Below are 25171 nucleotides of genomic sequence, written 5' to 3'. Positions count from 1 at the left end.
GCTCATGGGAAAGAATTACGATCTCCGTGTTCATAGGGGGGAGCTGCAGTAACGGATAGTATTATGTGATTGATTAGGTAGCTTTGGTTATGGTGAATGATACATTACTTATTTCGTAATTACTCATATCAATTAACCGGTGATGTCTTCAAATGTTCAGGTTGAATGGGAATACGTGCTTTATTTTCATTCCTAACTCCTAATGGTACGGTCCATGAAGATGAAGGTCCCACGTGTTGGAGAATTCTAACTTCGTAGCGCATGTGGATTTTATACAGTACATGTAAGGAACTCATACAATAATATAAACAATTTACTTGGATTTTCTAAAGTATGCTTTTTGGGAAAGAAGTACCATGGAGGCGGCTGGAGGGAATGACATTTGGCATGTACTCTGCCGAAGAAATAAGGTAAGAATACAAGTTGTACTGGATAAGAGCGTCTGCTAAATGACTAAAATGTAAATGTAAATGTAATGAGTACATATGCTCTGAAGCCATAATAACATGCCCCTGCATGCCTTTCGCGTTTGAGTGTGTTGTATTAGCTAGCTATTGTTAACTGGTTAGTGTTCACTGTTCTTGGACTGTCCGTTTGTGGTACTGCTACTATGGATATTATACCACTAGTTAACTACTAAAATATTGCATTCATTCATTGTAACATTGTCATGTCATGTTCCCATTTTTCCACAGAAAGTTGAGTGTCAAGAACATTACTAACTTCAGATTCCTGGATAATGTTGGTAATGTTGCCCCCAATGGCCTCTATGACCTGTCATTGGGCCCAGCTGATTCCAAAGAGGTGTGCTCCACCTGTATGCAAGACTTCAACAACTGCCCTGGGCACCTTGGTCACATCGAGCTACCCTTACCCGTATACAACCCACTCTTCTTTGATGTAAGTGAAGAACACAGAACACACCTATCCAATTCCTATCCCAGTAGTCATTACAAGTACATGGCCTGTTTCCAGATAAACCATTACTCGATCCAAAACACAGTTGATAGGCTACAAGTTACAGTGGGGTAAACCTTCTTTTAAAGTAATATTCTCTCTCACTTCTACTCTGGCACTAGAAACTGTACCTGCTGATCCGAGGATCATGTCTGAACTGCCACATGCTGGCCTGCCCCAGAGCAGCGATCCATCTCCTGCTGAACCAGCTGAAGCTGCTGAACGTGGGAGCTCTACAGGAGGTCTATGAGCTGGAGCATGTGCTGAACCAGGTGAGCATCACACAGACAGGAGTGGGAATATTCAATAATAATGATGTCTCTGAAATCACACTGCTATTTCTGGTAATGTATGCAAGTCTTTTGATTTCATAGTGTTTGATTCATAAAATTAAAATAAAAGTTCTGAGTTTTAATCACTCACACAACTGGTTTTGACCATTTGTCTATTGCAGTTCCTGGAAGGCAATGCCCAAGCTTCTGGGGTTGAGATCCAGGTGGTGTTGGAGGAGTACTGGGTTAATGTCAACAAACTGAAGACAGGCAGCGATCACAGCTCACCAGTAAGAGCTGATTGTGAATGTGTCATAGAAACTGAACATCACAACTCAGGCCAATGTGATAAAATGGAATGTTTTGTGTTCTCAGATCAAGCATATCTGTGAGAAGAAGAACAAGCTTGTAACAGACTTCTGGAGGGTCCAAATGAGATCCAGGAAATGCCCACACTGCAAGTAAGTATGGACCATTGTGGTCAATTACCATTTATTTCATAACAATTCTGTCCCCTGTGTGAAGCTTCACACTGATTTTTACTGTTCCCCAAATAGGAGTGGCCGATCACAAGTGCGCAGAGAGCACAACAGCAAACTGATTGTCACCTTGCCTGCGGCTATGTATAAAGATGGTGCCGTCAAGGGACCCGATGAAGGTAATGCATGCCATTCAATCTTCTGCTTCATGCATGTCCAAGATTGGTAATATGGTAGAGGACTAAAACGTGTTGAAAAGTTGACATTTCTGCAGTCCTGAATTGGAAAGTTGAATAAGTGCCCGTGGTCTCCTCTCCTTTCAGAGGATGGGATGGCTGGAAAACGTGGATACCTGACCCCCAGCACGGCACGGGATCACATCGCCAAACTATGGGATAAAGAAGGTTTCTTCCTGAAGTGCTTGTTCGCTGGAATGGAGGAGTTGGAGAGCTCACCCAATGACTTTTATCCTGACCTTTTCTTCCTGGAGCTTATGGTGGTCCCTCCATGCAGGTAAGGAAACTCTCAGAGAACAGCCTTACAATTTGTGGGTTTGTTTTGAATGTAGTTATTTGCTTCTGTTGGTTATTGATAGTGTCTGGAATTGCATCACAAAAACCTTTTAGTTGTGAAGCTTTCCAGTAACTGATGAGAGTAACCCTCTTGTTTTCCCCAGGTACCGGCCCATTAACCGTATGGGAGACCAGATGTTCACTAACGGCCAGACTGTTAACATGCAGGCAGTGATGAAGGACAGTGGAGTCATCCAGAAGCTCCTAGCACTTCTAGCAGGAGAGAAGCTGAAGGAAAAGGAGTTGGAGCTGGAGGAGGTATGTGAACCAATGGCATGGGGTTGCATTTGCTCTTTAAACATTGTTTTGAGGGAATGAAAAGGTCAAAGGTGACACATTTGATTTTCCATGTACAGTGGGGAAAAAAAGTATTTAGTCAGCCACCAATTGTGCAAGTTCTCCCACTTAAAAAGATGAGAGAGGCCTGTAATTTTCATCATAGGTACACGTCAACTATGACAGACAAATGAGAAAAAAAATCCAGAAAATCACATTGTAGGATTTTTAATGAATTTATTGGCATATGATGGTGGAAAATAAGTATTTGGTCAATAACAAAAGTTTCTCAATACTTTGTTATATACCCTTTGTTGGCAATGACACAGGTCAAACGTTTTCTGTAAGTCTTCAAAAGGTTTTCACACACTGTTGCTGGTATTTTGGCCCATTCCTCCATGCAGATCTCCTCTAGAGCAGTGATGTTTTGGGGCTGTCGCTGGGCAACACAGACTTTCAACTCCCCTCCAAAGATTTTCTATGGGGTTGAGATCTGGAGACTGGGTAGGCCACTCCAGGACCTTGAAATGCTTCTTACGAAGCCACTCCTTTGTTGCCCGGGCGGTGTGTTTGGGATCATTGTCATGCTGAAAGACCCAGCGACGTTTCATCTTCAATGCCCTTGCTGATGGAAGGAGGGTTTCACTCAAAATCTCACGATACATGGCCCCATTCATTCTTTCCTTTACACGGATCAGTCGTCCTGGTCCCTTTGCAGAAAAAACAGCCCCAAAGCATGATGTTTCCAACCCCATGCTTCACAGTAGGTATGGTGTTCTTTGGATGCAACTCAGCATTCTTTGTCCTCCAAACATGACGAGTTGAGTTTTTACCAAAAAGTTATATTTTGGTTTCATCTGACCATATGACATTCTCCCAATCCTCTTCTGGATCATCCAAATGCACTTCAGACGGGCCTGGACATGTACTGGCTTAAGCAGGGGGACACGTCTCGCACTGCAGGATTTGAGTCCCTGGCGGCGTAGTGTGTTACTGATGGTAGGCTTTGTTACTTTGGTCCCAGCTCTCTGCAGGTCATTCACTAGGTCCCCCCGTGTGGTTCTGGGATTTTTGCTCACCGTTCTTGTGATCATTTTGACCCCACGGGGTGAGATCTTGCGTGGAGCCCCAGATCGAGGGAGATTATCAGTGGTCTTGTATGTCTTCCATTTCCTAATAATTGCTCCCACAGTTGATTTCTTCAAACCAAGCTGCTTACCTATTGCAGATTCAGTCTTCCCAGCCTGGTGCAGGTCTACAATTTTGTTTTTGGTGTCCTTTGACAGCTCTTTGGTCTTGGCCATTGTGGAGTTTGGAGTCTGACTGTTTGAGGTTGTGGACAGGTGTCTTTTATACTGATAACAAGTTCAAACAGGTGCCATTAATACAGGTAACGAGTGGAGGACAGAGGAGCCTCTTAAAGAAGAAGTTACAGGTCTGTGAGAGCCAGAAATCTTGCTTGTTTGTAGGTGACCAAATACTTATTTTCCACCATAATTTGCAAATAAATTCATAAAAAATCCTACAATGGGATTTTCTGGATTTTTTTTTCTCAATTTTTCTGTCATAGTTGACGTGTACCTATGATGAAAATTACAGGCCTCTCTCATCTTTTTAAGTGGGAGAACTTGCACAATTGGTGGCTGACTAAATACTTTTTTTCCCCACTGTATGTATATATCTCATACTGTATCTTTGTTTTGATTCTCTTTTAGCCCACTAAGTCTTAAGAAATGGGGGGGGGGACATACAGAAAATTAGGGGAAAAGTAAAGTCAAGACACACAAACACGGCTCCACATTCCTATAAATATATATCTGGGTCTTTTGCATTAAATAAAGTTAACCAATTGTGTGTTAAGTGTTGCCATTCCTCTGTACTCTAAATGTAAAGGTACAGGAAGCAGACCCCGCTCAGACAGACCAGGCCTTCCTGGCAGGGATCCCTGGTGCCACACTCACAGATAAACTCTACAATACCTGGATTCGGCTCCAGAGTCACGTCAACATCGTCTTTGACAGTGACATGGACAAACTGATGACAGAGAAGTACCCTGGCATTCGTCAGGTATGTTTTCTCATGGAAATCTCTCGCCACCTGTTCCATATGTGCAGCCTTTTAGCCAAAGGGAGTGAAACATGTCAGTATACCTTCATCTTCCAACCCATACACGTTGTTGTTCATGCTGTCCCTGTTTTCTCTCTCAGATCTTAGAGAAGAAGGACGGTTTGTTCAGGAAGCACATGATGGGTAAACGTGTGGACTATGCAGCACGCTCTGTTATTTGTCCTGACATGTACATTGGGACCAATGAGATTGGAATACCCATGGTAAGAGTCATTGCCTTTGCCTGCATACTGCATGTCCATTGATAGTTGTAACATTGTGTGAGCTCACATGATAAACTCCCATCTGTTTTGCTACAGGTGTTTGCCACCAAGCTGACTTACCCCCAACCTGTGACGCCTTGGAATGTTAAGGAGCTGCGGCAGGCAGTTCTGAACGGGCCCAATGTTCACCCTGGGGCCTCCATGGTCATTAACGAGGACGGCTCCCGCACCATCCTGAGCAGTACTAATCTCACCCAGAGAGAGGCCATTGCCAAGCAGCTCCTCACACCATGCCCTGGGCAGCACATGATGCCCATGAAGATAGTAAGGCCTATATTCCTTGATTCCTTCATTAATTTATATTGTAATCTCATATACTTTCCCTCTAAAATGACACTTAATTAAAGATGATATAACTAGTCTCCTTGCATCTCATCTTTCCATTATATTTGCCATCTATTGAGCAATGTTCATATTCTCCATAGGTGAATCGTCACATCAAGAATGGTGACGTCCTGCTCCTCAATCGGCAACCAACACTGCATCGGCCGTCCATCCAGGCTCACTGCGCCCGCATCCTGCCAGGGGAGAAAGTGTTGAGGCTTCACTACGCTAACTGTAAGGCCTACAACGCTGACTTTGATGGGGATGAGATGAATGCCCATTTCCCTCAGAGTGAACTAGGCAGGGCTGAGGCCTACACACTCGTCAGCACTGACCAGCAGTACCTCGTGCCCAAGGTGAATGTTCATTGCTCAGCCTTAGAAAATGTCTCTCTTGTGTTTGCAAACATACAAATTCCTAATTCTTGAGAGGGAATTGAATGATGTTGTATAATGTTTGATAGATAAGCTCTTGTTTGCTCACCCTCAACACCTACTGTTGCTGTACAGCCTCACTGCCTTGTCTCTGTCCCCCAGGATGGGAAGCCTCTGGCGGGTCTGATCCAGGACCACATGGTGTCAGGCACCAGGATGACCATCCGTGGCTGCTTCTTCTCCCGCGACCAGTACACAGAGCTGGTCTACCGAGGTCTGACCGACAAGGTCGGCAGGGTCAAGCTGCTGCCCCCCGCCATACTCAAACCATTCCCTCTCTGGACTGGGAAACAGGTGCAGAAGGACCTACCCCTGGGTTGAGAGGTTTAGTAGGTCATAATACATAATGCAGTATTGTACAGGTAATAACACAGGTGTCCTTTGTCATTCAGGTGGTGTCCACACTACTGCTGAACGTCATCCCAGGAAACCACATCCCTCTGAACCTGACAGGGAAGGCCAAGATCCCCAGTAAGGCCTGGATCAAGGAGCCTCCACGCCGTGTTCCAGGCTACAAGCCTGAAACCATGTGTGACTCCCAGGTCAGACTGTTCACTAGCAATACTACTCAACTTATCAATGTCAGAATGTTGCACATGTACCCACCTTGATTTGATTTATTTTATTATTAGTGTCATAGTTTGTATTTGCAGTGTGTTAATCCTATATTTTTTACTTTGTTCAAAACACACCTCGTCAACATTTGTCTTTGACAGTAACTGTGTCTGGTCCTGCAGGTGATATTCCGTCAGGGAGAGTTGCTGGTGGGGGTGTTGGACAAGGCCCACTATGGCAGCTCAGCATACGGCCTGGTCCACTGCTGCTACGAGCTGTATGGAGGAGAGACCAGTGGCAAACTCCTCAGCTGCCTGGCTCGCCTCTTCACTGCCTACCTCCAGCTGTACCGGGGCTTCACTATGGGTAAGGCATGGGCTTCATCCCAACTGGAACCTTATTCCCTATATAGTCCACTAGGTTTGACAAAAGTAGTACATTGGGTGCCTTTGGGACATACTAACTGGTGTTCTAGATCTATCTGAACAGACTCAGGGATCCATCACAAGGCTCTATCTCAAAATCAAAGGGTTATTAATTGAATGTATTTCAGGTGTGGAGGATATCTTGGTGAAACAAGGAGCCAACAGACAGAGAAAGCAGATCATAAAAGAGTCTGTCACGTGTGGGACTAAGGTAAAGATGCCAGTATCAATCAGTCGATCCACATGTTCCAGGAACAAATAAACAAATTGAATGACATGCATTAGTGTGGCGGTAACGGTTGTTTTCTATGGTGTACCCCAGGCCTTGCAGGCAGCCTTTAACCTGCCTGACACAGTGGAGGAGAGCGAGGCTAGGGGCCGCTGGCAGGACGCCCACCTCAACCCAGACCAGAGAGACTTCAACATGGTGGACCTCAAGTTTAAGGAGGTGGCCAACCAGGTCAACAACGACATCAACAAGGTGAGCTACATGGAGTTTGCGTTGTTTGATTTGCTCATCCTTCAGTTTTGTGAAGAGGTTACCATCAGATGGTTGTCATCCCTAACCCTAACCTAGTGGTCCTATGTAGCACAGTTGGTAGAGCATGGCTCTTCCAATACCAGGATAGTGGGTTTGATTCCCAGGGCCACCCATACATAAAAAATGTATGCACGCGTGACTATAAGTCGCTTTGGATAAAAGCTTCTGCATATACAGTTGAAGTCGGAAGTTTACATACACTTAGTTTGGAGTCATTAAAACTTGTTTTTCAACCACTACAAATTTCTTGTTAACAAACTATAGTTTTGGCAAGTCGGTTAGGACATCAACTTTGTGCATGACACAAGTAATTTTTCCAACAATTGTTTACAGACAGATTATTTCACTTATAATTCACTGTATCACAATTCCAGTGGGTCAGAAGTTTACATGCACTAAGTTGACTGTGCCTTTAAACAGCTTGGAGAATACCAGAAAATGATGTCATGGCTTTAGAAGCTTCTGATAGGCTAATTGACATCATTTGAGTCAATTGGAGGTGTACCTGTGGATGTATTTCAAGGCCTACCTTCAAACTCAGTGCCTCTTTGCTTGACATCATGGGAAAATCAAAAGAAATCAGCCAAGACCTCAGAAAAAAAATTGTAGACCTCCACAAGTCTGGTTCATCCTTGGGAGCAATTTCCAAACGCCTGAAGGTACCACGTTCATCTGTACAAACATTAGGACGCAAGTATAAACACCATGGGACCACGCAGCCGTCATACCGCTCAGGAAGGAGACGCGTTCTGTCTCCTAGAGATGAACGTACTTTGGTGCAAATCAATCCCAGAACAACAGCAAAGGACCTTGGGAAGATGCTGGAGGAAACGGGTACAAAAGTATCTATATCCACAATAAAATGAGTCCTATATCGACATAACCTGAAAGGCCGCTCAGCAAAGAAGAAGCCACTGCTCCAAAACCGCCATAAAAAAGCCAGACTACGGTTTGCAACTGCACATGGGGACAAAGATCGTACTTTTTGGAGAAATGTCCTCTGGTCTGATGAAACAAAAATAGAACTGTTTGGCCATAATGACCATCGTAATATTTGGAGGAAAAGGGGGTAGCTTGCAAGCCGAAGAACACCATCCCAACCGTGAAGCACGGGGGTGGCAGCATCATGCTGTGGAGGTGCTTTGCTGCAGGAGGGACTGGTGCACTTCACAAAATCGATGGTATCATGAGGAAGGAAAATGATGTGGATATCTTTACTAATGACATGCCAGAGTGTCTATGTATGTGGATGACTCAACACTATACATGTCAGCTACTACAGCAACTGAAATGACTGCAACACTTAACAAAGAGTTGCAGTTAGTTTGAGTAGGTGGCAAGGAATAAGGTAGTCCTAAATATTTCTAAAACTAAAAGCATTGTATTTGGGACAAATCATACTCTAAACTTCAACTAAATCTTGTAATAAATAATGTGGAAATTGAGCAAGTTGAGGTGACTAAACTGCTTGGAGTAACCCTGGATTGTAAACTGTCATGTTCAAAACATATTGATACAACAGTAGCTAAGATGGGGAGAAGTATGTCCATAATAAAGCGCTGCTCTACCTTCTTAACAGCACTATCAACAAAGCAGGTCCTACAGGCCCTAGTTTTGTCACACCTGGATTACTGTTCAGTCGTGTGGTCAGGTGCCACAAAAAAGGACTTAGGAAAATTGCAATTGGCTCAGAACAGGGCAGCACGGCTGACCCTTGGATGTACACAGAGACCCAATATTAATAATATGCATGTCAATCTCTCCTGGCTCAAAGTGGAGGAGAGATTGACTTCATCACTACTTGTAATTTATTTATGAGAGGTATTGACATGTTGAATACACCGAGCTGGCTGTTTGAACTACTGGCGCACAGCTCGGTCACCCATGCATACCCCACAAGACATGCCACCAGAGGTCTCTTCACAGTCCCCAAGTCCAGAACAGACTGTGGGAGGTGCACAGTACTACATAGAGCCATGACTACATGGAACTCTATTCCACATCAAGTATCTGATGCAAGTAGTAAAATTTGATTTAAAAAAACAGATTAAAAAACACCTTATGGAACAGCGTGACTGTGAACATCGGCACAGACACATGCATGCACACCTCCACATGGATTTTGTACTGTAGATATGTGGTAGTGGTGGAGTAGGGGCCTGAGGACACAGTGGATTGTGAAATCTGTGAATGTATTGTAATGTTTTTTAAATGGTATGAACTGCCTTAATTTTGCTAGACCCCAGGAAGTGCCTTGGCAGCAGCTAATGGGGATCTATAATAAATACAAATGGGAAAGTTGATTAGGAGAAAACACTGTTAACTGCTGTACGGTTTTGACTGATGTTATTCTCTCCTGTCAGGTGGTCATGCCCCTGGGTCTCCACTGCAGCTTCCCTGAGAACAACCTCCAGCTGATGGTGCAGTCTGGGGCTAAAGGCTCCACTGTCAATACCATGCAGGTACTCCTTTAAGGAACCAAGCAGACCATCAAACCATAAAGACACACAAGATGTACAATCAAATCAAACTTTATTTGTCAAATACACGTGTTTAGCAGATGTTATTGCGGGTGTAGCGAAATGCTTGTGCTTCTAGCTCCGACAGTGCAGTAATATCTAACAAGTAATATCTAACAATTTCACAACATATACCTAATACACACAAATCTAAGGGATGGAATTAAGAATATATACATATATGGACAAGCAATGACAGAGCGGCATGGACTAAGATACAGTAGAATAGTATAGAATACAGTATATACATATAAGATGAGTAATGCAAGATATGTAAACATTATTAAAGTGACTAGTGTTCCATTTCTTAAAGTGACCAGTGATTTCAATAGGCAGCAGCAGCCTCTAATGTGCTAGTGATGGCTATTTAACAGTCTGATGGCCTTGAGATAGAAGCTGTTTTTCATTCTCTCAGTCCCAGTTTTGATGCACCTGTACTGACCTCGCCTTCTGGATGATAGCGGGGTGAACAGGCAGTGGCTCGGGTGGTTGATGTCCTTGATGATCTTTTTGGCCTTCAATTTAGTCTCTATCATGTGTAACAATCAGAACATGATGAGTAAGTTTGTTTTAATTTTTTTTAGATCTCATGTCTGCTGGGTCAGATTGAGCTGGAGGGCCGACGTCCTCCCCTGATGCCTTCTGGGAAATCTCTGCCCTGCTTCCAGCCGTACGAAAGTTCGCCTCGCTCTGGAGGCTTTGTGTCTGGCAGGTTCCTCACAGGAATCAAGCCCCCAGTATGTGACTTATCTCTGCCCCAAGTTGTGTGCTTGATTGTTCCACTTCATAATTGAAGGTCTCTGAATGTTAATGATTCATTGTTGCAGGAGTTTTTCTTCCATTGCATGGCTGGCCGGGAGGGTCTGGTAGACACAGCTGTCAAGACCAGTCGATCGGGGTACCTTCAGAGGTGAGCTGGCATTACAGAAGTCTGAACGTTTTTACAGAAGTGTGAATGGTTACGTCTCAAATGGCACCCTATTCCCTATATCGGCTATACCCCAGGGGTATGTGCAATGCTGTCAGGGGTACGTCAAATAAAAAACAGTCCATTTAGATTTTCCAACGGGGTTATACATTTGGGTGATGTTTTTCTCTCGCCTGAGTAGCCTCGTTTCACTGCCAAATATAAAATTAAACCATCTAGTGTTCAGTGAAATAACACAATGTCAAATACAGGTAGCCTAGTCAAATAATTAACATCCAATCACATTAACCGTTACTCTCTCGCGGGAATTCCACTAACTGTCCGTATGTAGCCAAACGTAGCTGCTCCTCATTCCGTTTGCTTGAAAATTGAAAATGGTTAAAAAAAAGTACGGCCCGCGTCCATAGAGAGACATACCAGCTCTACTGGTAGTACTGCTCCTACCAGCAATACTACACCTGCACCTGTCGACAACACAAGTTCTGCTTCCACAAGCACATCCAATGCTAGCATCAGTAATTCTACATTTGCTGCTAGCCCAGCTAGCATGGACACTGACAGTTGTGAATCTGATGCAGCCGAAGAGCTACTGCCACCTTACCTAGGAAAGCACCGAACAACAGACATGGACGTTGGACCATCGAAGAGGCGCAAATATGATAACTACATTGATTTGGGGTTCACTTATATTGGGAGAAGTGCCTTTCCTCAGCCAGTGTGTTATATTTGCAAAAGTACCATCTCACAACTCGATGAAACCTTCACTCTTGTGCAGACAGTTTTTTGAGCAAGAATTAAGACGACTTTCGAATAGTAAGATATGTATAAAAGCTACAGATACCATTAATAAGAAGGGGCTAGAAGCGTCTTATATGGTGAGCTACCGTGCGGCTAGGATGGGCAAGCCCCATACTATTGTGGAGGACTTAATTATTCCTGCTGCCGCGGATATGGCTGGGGGAAAGGCCCAAAAAACTATACAGACAATGCCTTCATCAAACAACACTGTTTCACGACGCATCAGTGACATGGCAGGAGATGTTTTGAAACAATTACTGCTTTGCATACAAGCCAGTGAATTCTATGCTTTACAGCTTGCTTTACAGCATCCCCCTTTTGACACATGTTTTGCCCATGTGCAAATATTACCACCTACCTAAACAATCACTTAGGTAATATTGGTAATTTATCATCCAATTGCCATCCCTTACTTTTTTTATTTTTGAGACTTTCCCTTGCTTCTTTATTGCTCCTCCCACTTCCTTTGTATTTTATGGCGGCTAAATTCGACTTTCATTCAGTTCAGAACCAATAGTAATCCAATCAATCAATCCCTTATCTTGTAAAAACACTCATGTTTAGTTCAAACTCTGTTCTACCCCGGCTCTCCCGGGCTTGACCTGAAGACTGATGGTTGGTCATGACAGGTCCCTATTTAAATCTTTCAAACCTAACACAAACCCCCTAAATTTAACATAACAACCCTTTATAACCATCATACTAGGTGTGTTGTTTTTTTATTTGAAAAACCCAATTTGAAAAACAACAACCACAAATAGCCAGGCCCCACTTGATTTGGTAGCTCACTGCCTAACTCCACTACTGCTCCCCCTCGCCCTGGGCAACATTCCAATGAGATAAGCTAATCTCTTTCTCCTGGTTATACATTTTGTTAACCTTCAATTACCATCAGTAATCTAAAGATGGTAGTACACACAAAACATGATACAGATATCCCCAGTCCTAACCCATCAATAATTGTTTGTATCAATCTAATTCCTCATAACTAATCCATAAAACCACTCAAAATTCCTCGAGTATACAATTATTATTTAATTGATTACCCTAAATCTGCTACATGTGATCTCATCTCAAATGATCCATTATCAATTATTTGATCAACCCCCTAGGAAAATATGTCCCCCCTGTAAATGCCATATTTCATTTTTTAGCCAATACAATCACGGTTACATCAAATGTTCCCTCCTTTGGCCATTTAGTTACTATCTTTCTGGTCCTTTTTCTCATTTGTTAGAGATATTACCAATATCTTCACTATTTTCTGGGAACCTTCATGATTGCTACTGGTGATCCTGCCAGCTCTACTTCTGGTGTGGTCTAATGTCTATATTATTCCTGTTGTCTTTTTCAGCTAAATGTTTTATATCCCTCAGTTAATGGTATTTTCTCCCTAATATATCTTCATACTCTTCTCCTTTCCCTAAATTAGATTTAATCCCTTGCCTTTCCTCTACTATCCTTCTATCATTACTGGATCAATGATAATAACTGTAATAACTATTAATAATAATTGTAATAACTATTTCACATTAAATTGTGCCTTTTTCTGATAGTTATAATTGTAGCCTATTGCATTACTTTAGTTTAAAATATAAGTTTGTTTATTTAACAAATCTAGAACCCACTATAGGTTGGTGCTATTCCCTCAGCATAATAGCTAAAGCTACTTGCATCCCCTGGTCCCCGTAACGAAAATAAATTATTGTTCTAGAATTCACCAACTATTTGCATACACCACTGGTGTTAAGCAACCTATCGAATAAAGTAATAACAATTATAATTTATCAAAGCACTGCCTTCCAGTCAAGTATTTAGACCTCTACTTGAAATCTTACAGCTCAATCTAACTCGCTGGACTGTCTCTATTTTTTTTCTTCCCGCTAACCAGAGCCATAAATTATTCTCCTTTGTCCTCAACTCAATTTTCACAGCTCTATCGCCATTTCAGTTCGCTATTCAATTTATTTTACTGTTCTCTCTGATTAGGCCCTAATTAATAAAACAAATACTTGCTATCGTTGATAAGCATACATTTAATGATATTCCTATCATTTGAACTATCTCTCACCCCTCCCCTTGCTCCTTCCTACACAACGGGGGAGGCGCGGGGACCTTGTAACATATTTTCATAGACCTTTCTAGAATACTTCTACTTAAGCTATCTAATTCAACCTTTCACATTTCTCAATCCACGTAGTAATCTAGGTCTATAGCCCCAATGAGAAAGCTTTACCCACTGTCCCTACCTGGGTTCGAACCAGGGACCCTCTACATACATTGCCAGTCACCCCACACATTCCGCGATGCTTTCAAAGTAAATACTTCCAGTTCATAGAGCAAGTGACGTCACCAAATTAAAACTGCACTAGCTCTCACCTCATTCTAAGGCTGCTGGGGCCTCTTTCATTCCCCGCCAATAGATTAGGTAAGGCTATCAGTGGGTACTGGCCCCCTCCTACTCTCTCTCTCTCTCTCACTGCTTCTTTAAATTTACCCCTACGCGGTTCTCCCTCCTCTTTCCACTCCCAACAGGTTTTGTCTGTTTTTCGTTTTAAGGTAATATTCGTCCATTATTTAAAGTACGTTAGTCTATTTATTTAAATCAAATTATTCCCACCTAATTAGTTAAAGTCGGTGCATATTTATATTTCAACGATAAACCAAATTATTTCAGTCTAATTATTTAACCAGTATTTTGCAGGGTCAAACATCAAACGTTAAATTAAATAATAAACCAAATTGCTTCAACTTAATTATTTAAAACCAGTATTATGCTATGTCAAACATCAAACGTTACAGTTCAGTTATATCAGTTCAAACATTTCAGTTTAGTCATACTAGTTATTCATAATTTTTACCTTTTATATTGTCAAATTCAACCTCACCTACTATCCTCCTCCCTATCAAAAAAATACTCAGCTGAACCTAGCCGTACCCTCGTAGTTACGGACCTTGCCAGTCGCTTGTATTTATCTAAAATTTCCCGAACCTAGCCGTACCCTCGTAGTTACGGACCTTGCCGGTGTAATTCTTCGAACCTAGCCGTTACGGACCTTGCCGGTAGAACAATACTCAATGGTACCATGGTTTAACATCACATTCACCACAGGTTTGCATGTCACAATATGGTGCTTATCTACTCATAATAATTAGTATAATAATTCATCCGGAATCTAAACAGCGCCGGAGAAGATGGCTGCCGTTTTACAGCCCTCTAACCAATTGTACTATTATGTGTGTTTTTCCGCGTTATTTGTAATTTATTTTGTACATAATGTTTATGCCATCGTCTCTTATAACCAAAAAGAGCTTCTGGATATCAGGACAGCGATTACTCACCTCGCATTGGACGAAGACTTTTTCTTCAACGAGTCGGACGCGAAGGATATTCTACAGACACCCGGCAAGGCCCAGATCCCCGTCATTCGCCTGAGGAAGAGACGGAGATATCGTGGACGTAGGTCGGGGTGCCTTGTAAGGATCCGACGGCGAGCGAGTAAACTGCCTCTCCCATCAATACTATTAGCCAACGTTCAATCTTTTGAGAATAAAATTGACGATTTAAGATTACGGTTATCCTACCAACGGGACATTAAAAACTGTAATATCTTATGTTTCACGGAGTCGTGGCTGAACGACAACAATGATACCATTCAGCTAGCAGGCTACACGCTACATCGGCAGGACAGAACGGCTGGCTCCGGTAAGACAAAGGGTGGCGGTCTCTGTATATTTGTAAACAACAGCTGGTGTACAAAATCAAATACTAAGGAAGTCTCGAGGTTTTGCTCGCCTGAGGTAGAGTATCTTATGATAAGCTGTAGACCACACTATTTACCAAGAGAGTTTTCAGCTATATTTTTCATAGCTGTCTATTTACCACCACAAACCAATGCTGGCATTAAGATTGCACTGAATGAGTTGTACAAGGCCATTAATCAACAGGAAAACGCTCATCCAGATGCAGCGCTCCTAGTGGCCGGGGACTTTAATGCAGGGAAACTTAAATCCGTTCTACCTAATTTCTACCAGCATGTCAAATGTGCAACCAGAGGGAAAAAAACTCTAGACCACCTTTACTCCACACACAGAGACGCATACAAAGCTCTCCCTCGCCCTCCATTTGGCAAATCTGACCATAACTCTATCCTCCTGATTCCTGCTTATAAGCAAAAACTGAAGCAGGAAGCACCAGTGATTCGGTTAATAAAAAAGTGGTCAGATGACGCAGATGCCAAGCTACAGGACTGTTTTGCTAGCACAGACTGGAACATGTTCCGGGATTCTTCAGACAGCATTGAGGAGTACACCACATCAGTCACTGGCTTCATCAATAAGTGCATCGATGATGTCGTCCCCCACAGTGACCGTACGTACATACCCCAACCAGAAGCCATGGATTACAGGCAACATCCGCACTGAGCTAAAGGGGTAGAGCTGCCGCTTTCAAGGAACGGGACTCTAACCCGGAAGCTTATAAGAAATCCCGCTATGACCTCCGACGAACCATCAAACAGGCAAAGAGTCAATACAGGTCTAAGATTGAATCATACTACACTGGCTCTGACGCTCGTCGGATGTGGCAGGGCTTGAAAACTATTACAGACTACAAAGGGAAGCACAGCCGCGAGCTGCCCAGTGACACAAGCCTACCAGACGAGCTAAACCACTTCTATGCTCGGCCGAGGCAAGCAACACTGAAGCATGCATGAGAGCACCAGCTGTTCCGGACGACTATGTGATCACGCTCTCCGTAGCCGATGTGAGTAAGACTTTTAAGCAAGTCAACATTCACAAGGCCGCTGGGCCAGACGGATTACCAGGGCGTGTACTCCGAGCATGTGCTGACCAACTGGCAAGTGTCTTCACTGACATTTTCAACATGTCCCTGACCGAGTCTGTAATACCAACATGTTTCAAGCAGACCACCATAGTCCCCGTGCCCAAGAACTCTAAGATAACCTGCCTAAATGACTACCGACCCGTGGCACTGACGTCTGTAGCCATGAAGTGCTTTGAAAGACTGGTCATGGCTCACATCAACAGCATAATCCCAGAAACCCTAGACCCACTCCAATTTGCATACCGCCCCAACAGATCCACAGATGATGCAATCTCTATCGCACTCCACACTGCCCTTTCCCACCTGGACAAGAGGAACACCTACGTGAGAATGCTATTCATTGACTACAGCTCAGCATTCAACACCATAGTGCCCTCTAAGCTCATCACTAAGCTAAGGATCCTGGGACTAAACACCTCCCTCTGCAACTGGATCCTGGACTTCCTGACGGGCCGCCCCAGGTGGTAAGGGTAGGTAACAACACATCTGCCACACTGATCCTCAACACGGGGGCCCCTCAGGGGTGCGTGCTCAGTCCCCTCCTGTACTCTCTGTTCACCCATGACTGCATGGCCAGGCACGACTCCAACACCATCATTAAGTTTGCCGACGACACAACAGTGGTAGGCCTGATCACCGACAACGATGAGACAGCCTATAGGGAGGGAGGTCAGAGATCTGGCCGTGTGGTGCCAGGACAACAACCTCTCCCTCAACGTGACCAAGACAAAGGAGATGATTGTGGACTACAGGAAAAAAAAGAGGACTGAGCACGCCCCCCATTCTCATCGACGGGGCTGTAGTGGAACAGGTTGAGAGCTTCAAGTTCCTTGGTGTCCACATCACCAACGAACTATCATGGTCCAAGCACACCAAGACAGTCGTGAAGAGGGCACGACAAAGCCTATTCCCCCTCAGGAGACTAAAAAGATTTGGCATGGGTCCTCAGATCCTCAAAAAATTCTACAGCTGCACCATCGAGAGCATCCTGACTGGTTGCATCACCGCCTGGTATGGCAACTGCTTGGCCTCTGACCGCAAGGCACTACAGAGGGTAGTGCGTACGGCCCAGTACATCACTGGGGCAAAGCTCCCTGCCATCCAAGACCTCTATACCAGGCGGTGTCAGAGGAAGGCCCTCAAAATTGTCAAAGACTCCAGCCACCCTAGTCATAGACTGTTCTCTCTGCTACCGCACGGCAAGCGGTACCGGAGTGCCAAGTCTAGGTCCAAAAGACTTCTCAACAGCTTCTACCCACAAGCCATAAGACTCCTGAACAGCTAATCATGGCTACCCGGACTATTTGCACTGCCCCCCACCCCATCCTTTTTACGCTGCTGCTACTCTGTTAAGTATTTATGCATAGTCACTTTAACTCTACCCACATGTACATATTACCTCAACTACCTCAACTAGCCGGTGCCCCCGCACATTGACTCTGCACCGTTACCCCCCTGTATATATAGCCTCCCTACTGTCACTTTATTTTACTTCTGCTCTTTGTTTTTCTCAACACTTTTTTTTTTTTTTTTTTTTTTTTTTTTTGTTGTTGTTTTATTCTTACTTTTTTTGTTTAAAATAAACGCACTGTTGGTTAAGGGCTGTAAGTAAGCATTTCACTGTAATGTCTGCACTTGTTGTATTCGGCGCATGTGACCAATAAAATTTGATTTGATTTGATTTGATAATTTAGTTCACTTACATCAAACAGGTGTTTCACAAAATTAATTTGGATAAAGCCAATGTGCAGAACTTTAGTTATATAACAATAGGTGTCTGCTTACCTGTTTTTAGTAGTCCGGACTCTTTGTGAAACATACCGTCCAATGACAGAGATGTCCAATGGGCCGGACAATACCCAGCGAAGTCCCTCTACCAGATCACGTCGGTGGTCACCAATTGTTAAGTTGCGTCAATTCAAATCTGGTATTGGAACAAAAAGAGGTCAATACACGTCTTCTAAAATAGACTAGTATTTTAATTAATGCAAAACACTTCAATGGTAAATATGATGTTCGTATATACAGGTCCACTGAAACACCACGCAGGGCAGTCAGAGAACTAACTGTCCCAACCCAAAGTTATTATTTTAATACTCTGACAGAGATAGTTCCTGCTCCAAGCAGGAACTATCAGAGTAGAGGCTGGGCGTGGTTTAGACTTACCCAGCCTATCGTAGGCGCACAGGCTGGTCCCAGCCCCTTGGCGCTTCACTGTTGCCAGGCATTAGTTGTTATCTTTACCAAGTCAGCAACCTCAGACATAGTTTTCTTCTTCATGTTGCAGTACTTTGTCCTTGAGCGGTTTAACAAAGAGGCAGTGTTTGTGAGTGAGTCACAAGCCTATCTCAGCCTACCCCCTAACAGTTCCCCACATTAATCACAGCTTGTTAGATTAAACAATCTATATCAGTACAGTACAAACCTATTATGTTTCATCATTAATGCTTTCTTATTAAGCTAGGCATCACATCTAGTTATAAGAAAATAGATCCCCACAAGCTGGAAGAGTCAACAGACGTGGCGGGCCTGGCACAGCTCCTGGTATATGTCCGTAACGTTTATGGGGGGTCAATTAAGGAAGACATCCTCTTCTATAAACCACTGGAAACCAGGACAACAGGAGAGGATATTTTTAAAGTACTGGACAGCTTTGTGACATCAAATGGACTTTGGTGGTCAAGATGTGTTAGTATCTGTACTGATGGCGCAAAAGCCATGACAGGGAGACGTAGTGGAGTGGTAACGCGACTGCAAGCAGTTGCTCCCGACGCCACTTGGGTACACTGCAGCATCCACCGAGAGGCACTTGCTGCCAAGGGAATGCCTGACAGCTTGAAAGAGGATTTGGACACTACAGTGAAAATGGTTAACTTTATGAAAGCAAGGCCCCTGAACTCTCCTGTATTTTCTGCATTATGCAATGATCTGAGCAGCGACCATGTAATGATTTTACAACATACAGAAGTGCGCTGGTTATCAAGGGGCAAAGTATTGACACATTAAAGTTTTCTTTACTGACCATAATTTTCATTTGTCTGACCGCTTGCAAGATGACGAGTTTTCTTACACGAATGGCCTATCTGGGTGATCTTTTTTCTCGCCTGAATGATCGGTATTTAGGATTACAGGGACTCCGCAACTATATTCAATGTGCGGTACAAAATTGAGGCTATGATTAAGAAGTTGGAGCTCTTCTCTTTTTTTGCATTTACAAGGACAACACACAGGTCTTTCATTTTACATTTTAGTCATTTAGCAGACGCTCTTATCCAGAGCGACTTACAGTTAGTGAGTGCATACATTTTCATACTGGCCCCCCGTGGGAATCGAACCCACAACCCTGGCGTTGCAAACGCCATGCTCTACCAACTGAGCTACACAGGACTGCTTTCCATCATTGTATGATTTTTTTGTGACAATGTCCAATGTGATATAGCGAAGCACATGAGTGAGCTGGGTGCGCAATTACGCAGCTACTTTCCCGAAACGGACGACACAAACAACTGGATTCGTTATCCCTTTCATGCCCTGCTTTCAGTCCACTTACCGATATCTGAACAAGAGAGCCTCATCGAAATTGCAACAAGCGGTTCTGTGAAAATTTTATTTAATCAGAAGCCACTGCCAGATTTCTGGATAGGGCTGCACTCAGAGTATCCTGCCTTGGCAAATCACGCTGTTAAGACACTGATGCCCTTTGCAACCACGTACCTATGTGAGAGTGGATTCTCGGCCCTCACTAGCATGAATGCTAAATACAGGCACAGACTGTGTGGAAAATGATTTAAGACTGAGACTCCCTCCAATACAACCCAACATTGCAGAGTTATGTGCACCCTTTCAAGCACACCCTTCTCATTAACCTGTGGTGAGTTATTCACAATTTTCGATGAACAAATAAGGTTTTATATGTAAGATGGCTAAATAAAGAGCAAAATCTTTATTATTTTTATTATTATTATGATTATATTTTTATTTGTGACCTGGTCCTATAAGATCTCTTTTGTCTCTTCCCATGAGCCGGGTTGTGACACAAACTCACACTCATTCTTATGTTTAATAAATTTATCGTATAGTGTGTGTGTGTGGCAGGCTTACAATGATGGCAAAAAACAACATTTGAGAGTGCGCTGACCCTGGTGCTAGAGGGGTTACGCAGCTGGAGGTTGAATGTTTGAAGGGTACGGGACTATAAAAAGTTTGGGTACCACTGCACTATATAGTAAACAGCTTTTGACCACAGCCCTATGGGATTGTGGGATTCACACAATATTGTAATTTCCCCCTTTCTAAACTGACTCATTGTGGTTCCAGATGTGTGATCAAACACCTGGAGGGCCTGGTGGTTCAGTATGACCTGACTGTGAGGGACAGTGACGGCAGCGTGGTCCAGTTTCTCTATGGAGAGGATGGCCTTGATGTCCCCAAGACACAGTTCCTCCAGCAAAGACAGTTCCCCTTCATACAGGACAACTATGAGGTAGGAACTGGCGCTGCCCTCTCACAAGCTGCTCAAGTCAACTGATCCGGTTTTCTAAAGTGTTTATTGAGACTGAAAGCAGGTCTTCATTTCAAGACCGTGCATGGCAAACATTGCAAGGATTACTTTTTGCAGCACCCATTTAGAATTTCCCCTTACTCGCAGGTCATCAGAAAGTCCAAGTGCTTGGATGAGGTCCTGGCCAAACTGGACCCGCAGGCTGCCACCAACCATTTCAAAGCCATCAGGAGGTGGAAAGCCAAGAGGGAGCATCTTTCTCCCAGGGAGGGGGCCTTCCTGCTCTTCTCCCAGAAGAAACTCAAGAATGCAGAGCGCCAGGCTCTAGAGAACCTGGCCAACGGCAGGGACACTGCCACCCTGAAGGTAATGTATTGTACCTCTGCTGCAACACCGCACTTTTATTAGATGAAGTATCCCTCCACAACTATATACCAATTTATTTTGAGTTTGGGGTGTATTATTTATTCTACTTTTTCAATGTGACATATCAAACTCTGTGGTTGTTTCCGTTCTGTTAAACTTTCTAATATGTTATTTTCCCATGTTTCTTAGCTGGTGGATAGATGGAGTTCTCTAGACCAGGACAGCAGATCTAAGTACCTGAAGAAGACTTCACACTGTCCTGAGCCCTGCCTGAGCCTGTTCAGGCCTGACATCTCATTTGGGTCAGTGTCAGAGACGTTTGACAGCATTGTGGAGTCCTACCTAAAGGACATCCAAGTCAAGCAGTTACCCGAGGGAAGCTCGAAGGACCTTGATGCACAAAGGTGAGATTTCAATCCATATCGTCTATATTGCATACAGTATTTACCTAAATAAGTCTTCCAAAAATGACAAACTTTGGATGTAGAAACTAAGATTGGGCTGTTGTACATCATTTTAGAAGCCATTGTAGCTACTGTGTTTTCTACTGAGTGCTTAGGTTATGTCATGGTCTCCACTCTGTCTCTGCAGACTGAAGCATCTGCTGCAGCTGAAGTGGCAGCGAGCCCTGTGTGACCCAGGGGAGGCGGTGGGTCTGCTGGCTGCTCAGAGCATCGGAGAGCCCTCCACCCAGATGACCCTCAACACCTTCCACTTTGCCGGCAGGGGGGAGATGAACGTTACCCTTGGTATCCCAAGGTACAGTATGGTCTCCCCTGGAATATAACGGTGCAATGACTCTTTGCCAGAATAAAATGTCCAAACTCTGGCCGTTAGTGACTGAATATTGTCTCCGTCACCCACAGGCTTAGAGAAATATTGATGATTGCCAGTTCCAGCATCAAGACTCCGATGATGAGTATTCCTGTGTTGAACACTAAAAAAGCCATCAAGCGGGTGAAGACACTGAGGAAGAAGCTCACTCGCGTGTGTCTAGCAGAGGTGATTACATTGGCACTGTTTATGAACCATTACATTCCAAAGTAATTAAATCATTATTACCACAGAAATATAATACATTTTTCTATGGTTATCACTCCATCCTTGTTTTTCAATTAATTGTGAGTGAGTCATTGTTCTGTCCATTGTTGTTCAAAGGTGTTGCACAAAGTGGATGTCCTGGAGACACTCAGATTGGAGGCCAAACGACAGAAGGAGCGCATCTTCAAGATCACCTTTCGCTTTCTTTCCCCAGAGCGCTACCAGGAAGACAAGATGCTGACTCCCCAACAAATCCTCCACTACATGGAGAACAGGTGAGCTATTATAACCAGCACTGGTCCCACACATTCTTCTGCCAGCACAACCTGTGTGTGTGAATCAGATCACGGTTACTAGTCCCACAAATGTACTTCTGTGTTGTTGGTCTGAACCAATGTAAGGCATTCTTTGCTACCTTTGTCTTTTCCAGGTTCTTCCGCCTACTACTGGAGGCCATTAAGAAGCGCAATACCAAGCTTGGCTCTATCAACGCTGTGGAAACACGCAAGGCTACAGTTAGAGATAATGACCAGGATGTAGGGGACTCTTCAGCTAGACAGGTGTGTGTTAAACAAGCATGGACTTTTCCCTATTCATCTGTTCCTTTCAGCCATTGCTTTACATTTGGATTTACAGGCTGGACTTAATCATTACCAAAGTGACTATTGTTTCTTAAATGTAGAATTATGCAACTTTTATCCCCATTTCATTTGTGTAATTATTTTCTTTGTTGTAGGAGAGTGGAGAAGGGGATGGGGAGGAGGAGAGCAGGATTGTGGACGACGTGGGGAATGAGGGAGACGCTGACGCCTCGGATGCGAAAAGGAGAGGGAATCAGGAGGAGGAAGTGGATTATGAGAGTGAGGAGGGAGAGGAGGGAGAGGAGGCTGAGGAGGTTGAGGACCTGGTGGAGGAAAGAGAGGAGCAGGCAGAGGAGAACTCTGAAGAGGTTCCCGGTGACCTGGGCACTGCAGAGCCTGGTGGTGCTGGGGCAAAGAAGAGGCCAAAGCCGAAAAGCACACCCACACAGGACAGCATGAGGGTCAACACTGTGCTGGAGACTAGCTCCAGCATCGAGGACTACTCCTACGACAGCCAGCAGGGTCTCTGGTGTGAGGTATTTACCCCCAGTCTGTGCCCTTCTGTCTGATTTTGGAATATTACTTTCTGGGTTTAAGATACTAAAATACTTATTTCAGCCAATGGTCCACATTGTTCCTTGCGAAACCAAGTATTTTACTTGAATATAAATGTTTTGAATGTGGACTGAGTGGAGTTTTGCATTTCTCTGTTTGCTGTCAGGTTACGCTCGTCCTGCCTGTCAGCAAGGTGCACTTTGACCTGACGTCGCTGGTGGTGGCCTTGGCCCAGAATGCAGTGGTGATGGAGACTAAGGGCATCACCAGATGTCTGCTCGGTGAGGTCACTAAGAAAGATGGCTCCAAGGAGCTGGAGCTCAAAACTGAGGGCATCAACATGCACGAGCTGTTTAACCACAGTGAAGTGAGTGATAATCCAAAAACTTGTACTTGTACAGTAAAAACATAATTTCTTCATGTGGGTATCTTTGCTTATACATTCTATGCTATACTGTTTTGATCTCAGATTCTTGACGTGAATCGGCTGTACTCCAATGAGGTCCACGCCATGGCAAACACGTACGGCATTGAGGTGGCCCTGAGAGTCATTGAGAAGGAAATCAAAGATGTCTTCGCTGTCTACGGTACAAACAGGCTCACAACTTCTATAGCGATCTACTCATTTCCCATCAACAGGCTCTGGAGAGCTGTGTGATCTCCTCTCTAAGAGTTGCTCTGCTCTCCTCTCCTGTGCAGGTATTGAGGTGGACCCCAGGCACTTATCCTTGGTGGCAGACTACATGTGTTTTGAGGGCGTGTACAAACCTCTCAACCGCTTCGCCATCCAGTCCAACCCCTCTCCACTGCAACAGATGACCTTCGAGACAAGCTACAAGTTCCTGAAGCAGGCCACTATGCTGGGTAGGCAGCATTACACAACACATCGTCCTCTGTAGCTCAATTGGTAGAGCATGGCGCTTGTAATGCCAGGGTAGTGGGTTCGATCCCCGGGACCACCCATACGTAAAAATTTATGCACACATGACTGTAAGTCGCTTTGGATAAAAGCGTCTGCTAAATGGCATATTATTATTATTATTATTATTATTATTATTATTACATCTGTAGGCTGTACACATAATTCAACAGTAGACATGATACAACAAGTAATACATAAATATTACATCATAAAACAAATAGAGCAATGCTTGCATCAGTTGTTGGTTTAACAATGTGTCTGGTCTTTGCTCTCTCAACAGGCACCCATGATAAGTTGGTCTCTCCCTCAGCTTGCTTAGTGGTGGGTAAGGTTGTAAAAGGAGGGACCGGGATCTTTGATCTCAAGCAGCCATTGCAATAAATGTTGTTAAATGCATCAGGCACCCATAGCCACCATATCTAGACATTTAAAAGGAATGAAGTGAACACACCAGTTCACTGCAAGTGCCATTGTTATGATAATGAGGAAAGGGACCGTTTTTTGATTTAGTGTATGTTGTCTTATATTTGACTATTAAATATGTATTGAAGTGGTTGGTTATTGTATGGCCTCTTTATATTCTTTATATACTCTTTGAATACATTTGAATAATATGGTCGGTTTGGGTGTGGAGTCAAAATAGCCTGGGTTTCCAAGGCTAAAGGCATGCCATGTAGTATCTGTACCAGAGCAGTTGTTATAGGAACCTATTTGCATGAATTTTATTTATGACATCTGCTCTGGTGGGCCAAATAGAACACAGAGATTATATTATATGTAATTATATGAAAGCAAGTACATCCACTGACCATCCACTCTGGGTCACTGAGGTATAATAAGAAGCTCTGGGTGGTCTTTTAATTTGAAGGATAGGTCACGGTCACATACC

The 25171-nt window shown here is 43.8% G+C and overlaps 1 protein-coding gene across 1 annotated transcript; it reads left to right on the top strand.

Moving 5' to 3' along the window:
- The first annotated feature begins 17 nt into the window (after positions 1-17).
- On the top strand, positions 18-24838 carry polr1a (RNA polymerase I subunit A). Its single transcript, XM_041903545.2, has 32 exons — positions 18-410; positions 696-900; positions 1080-1229; positions 1412-1519; positions 1605-1690; positions 1787-1887; positions 2032-2221; positions 2385-2538; positions 4450-4623; positions 4764-4886; positions 4983-5210; positions 5372-5626; positions 5807-5998; positions 6097-6246; positions 6442-6625; positions 6813-6895; positions 7007-7165; positions 9589-9687; positions 10329-10481; positions 10572-10654; positions 20634-20799; positions 20965-21183; positions 21373-21587; positions 21775-21942; positions 22050-22185; positions 22342-22499; positions 22655-22784; positions 22961-23341; positions 23527-23727; positions 23830-23947; positions 24060-24224; positions 24563-24838. Exons 1-32 carry the CDS (start codon positions 334-336, stop codon positions 24661-24663), a joined length of 5112 nt encoding a protein of 1703 aa, XP_041759479.1. The 5' UTR covers positions 18-333; the 3' UTR covers positions 24664-24838.
- Positions 24839-25171: the final 333 nt, after the last annotated feature.

The sequence above is a fragment of the Coregonus clupeaformis genome, chromosome 2 (assembly GCF_020615455.1).
Source record: "Coregonus clupeaformis isolate EN_2021a chromosome 2, ASM2061545v1, whole genome shotgun sequence".
In the NCBI taxonomy this organism is placed as follows: domain Eukaryota; kingdom Metazoa; phylum Chordata; class Actinopteri; order Salmoniformes; family Salmonidae; genus Coregonus; species Coregonus clupeaformis.
This window is presented reverse-complemented; position numbering and strand designations above follow the sequence as displayed.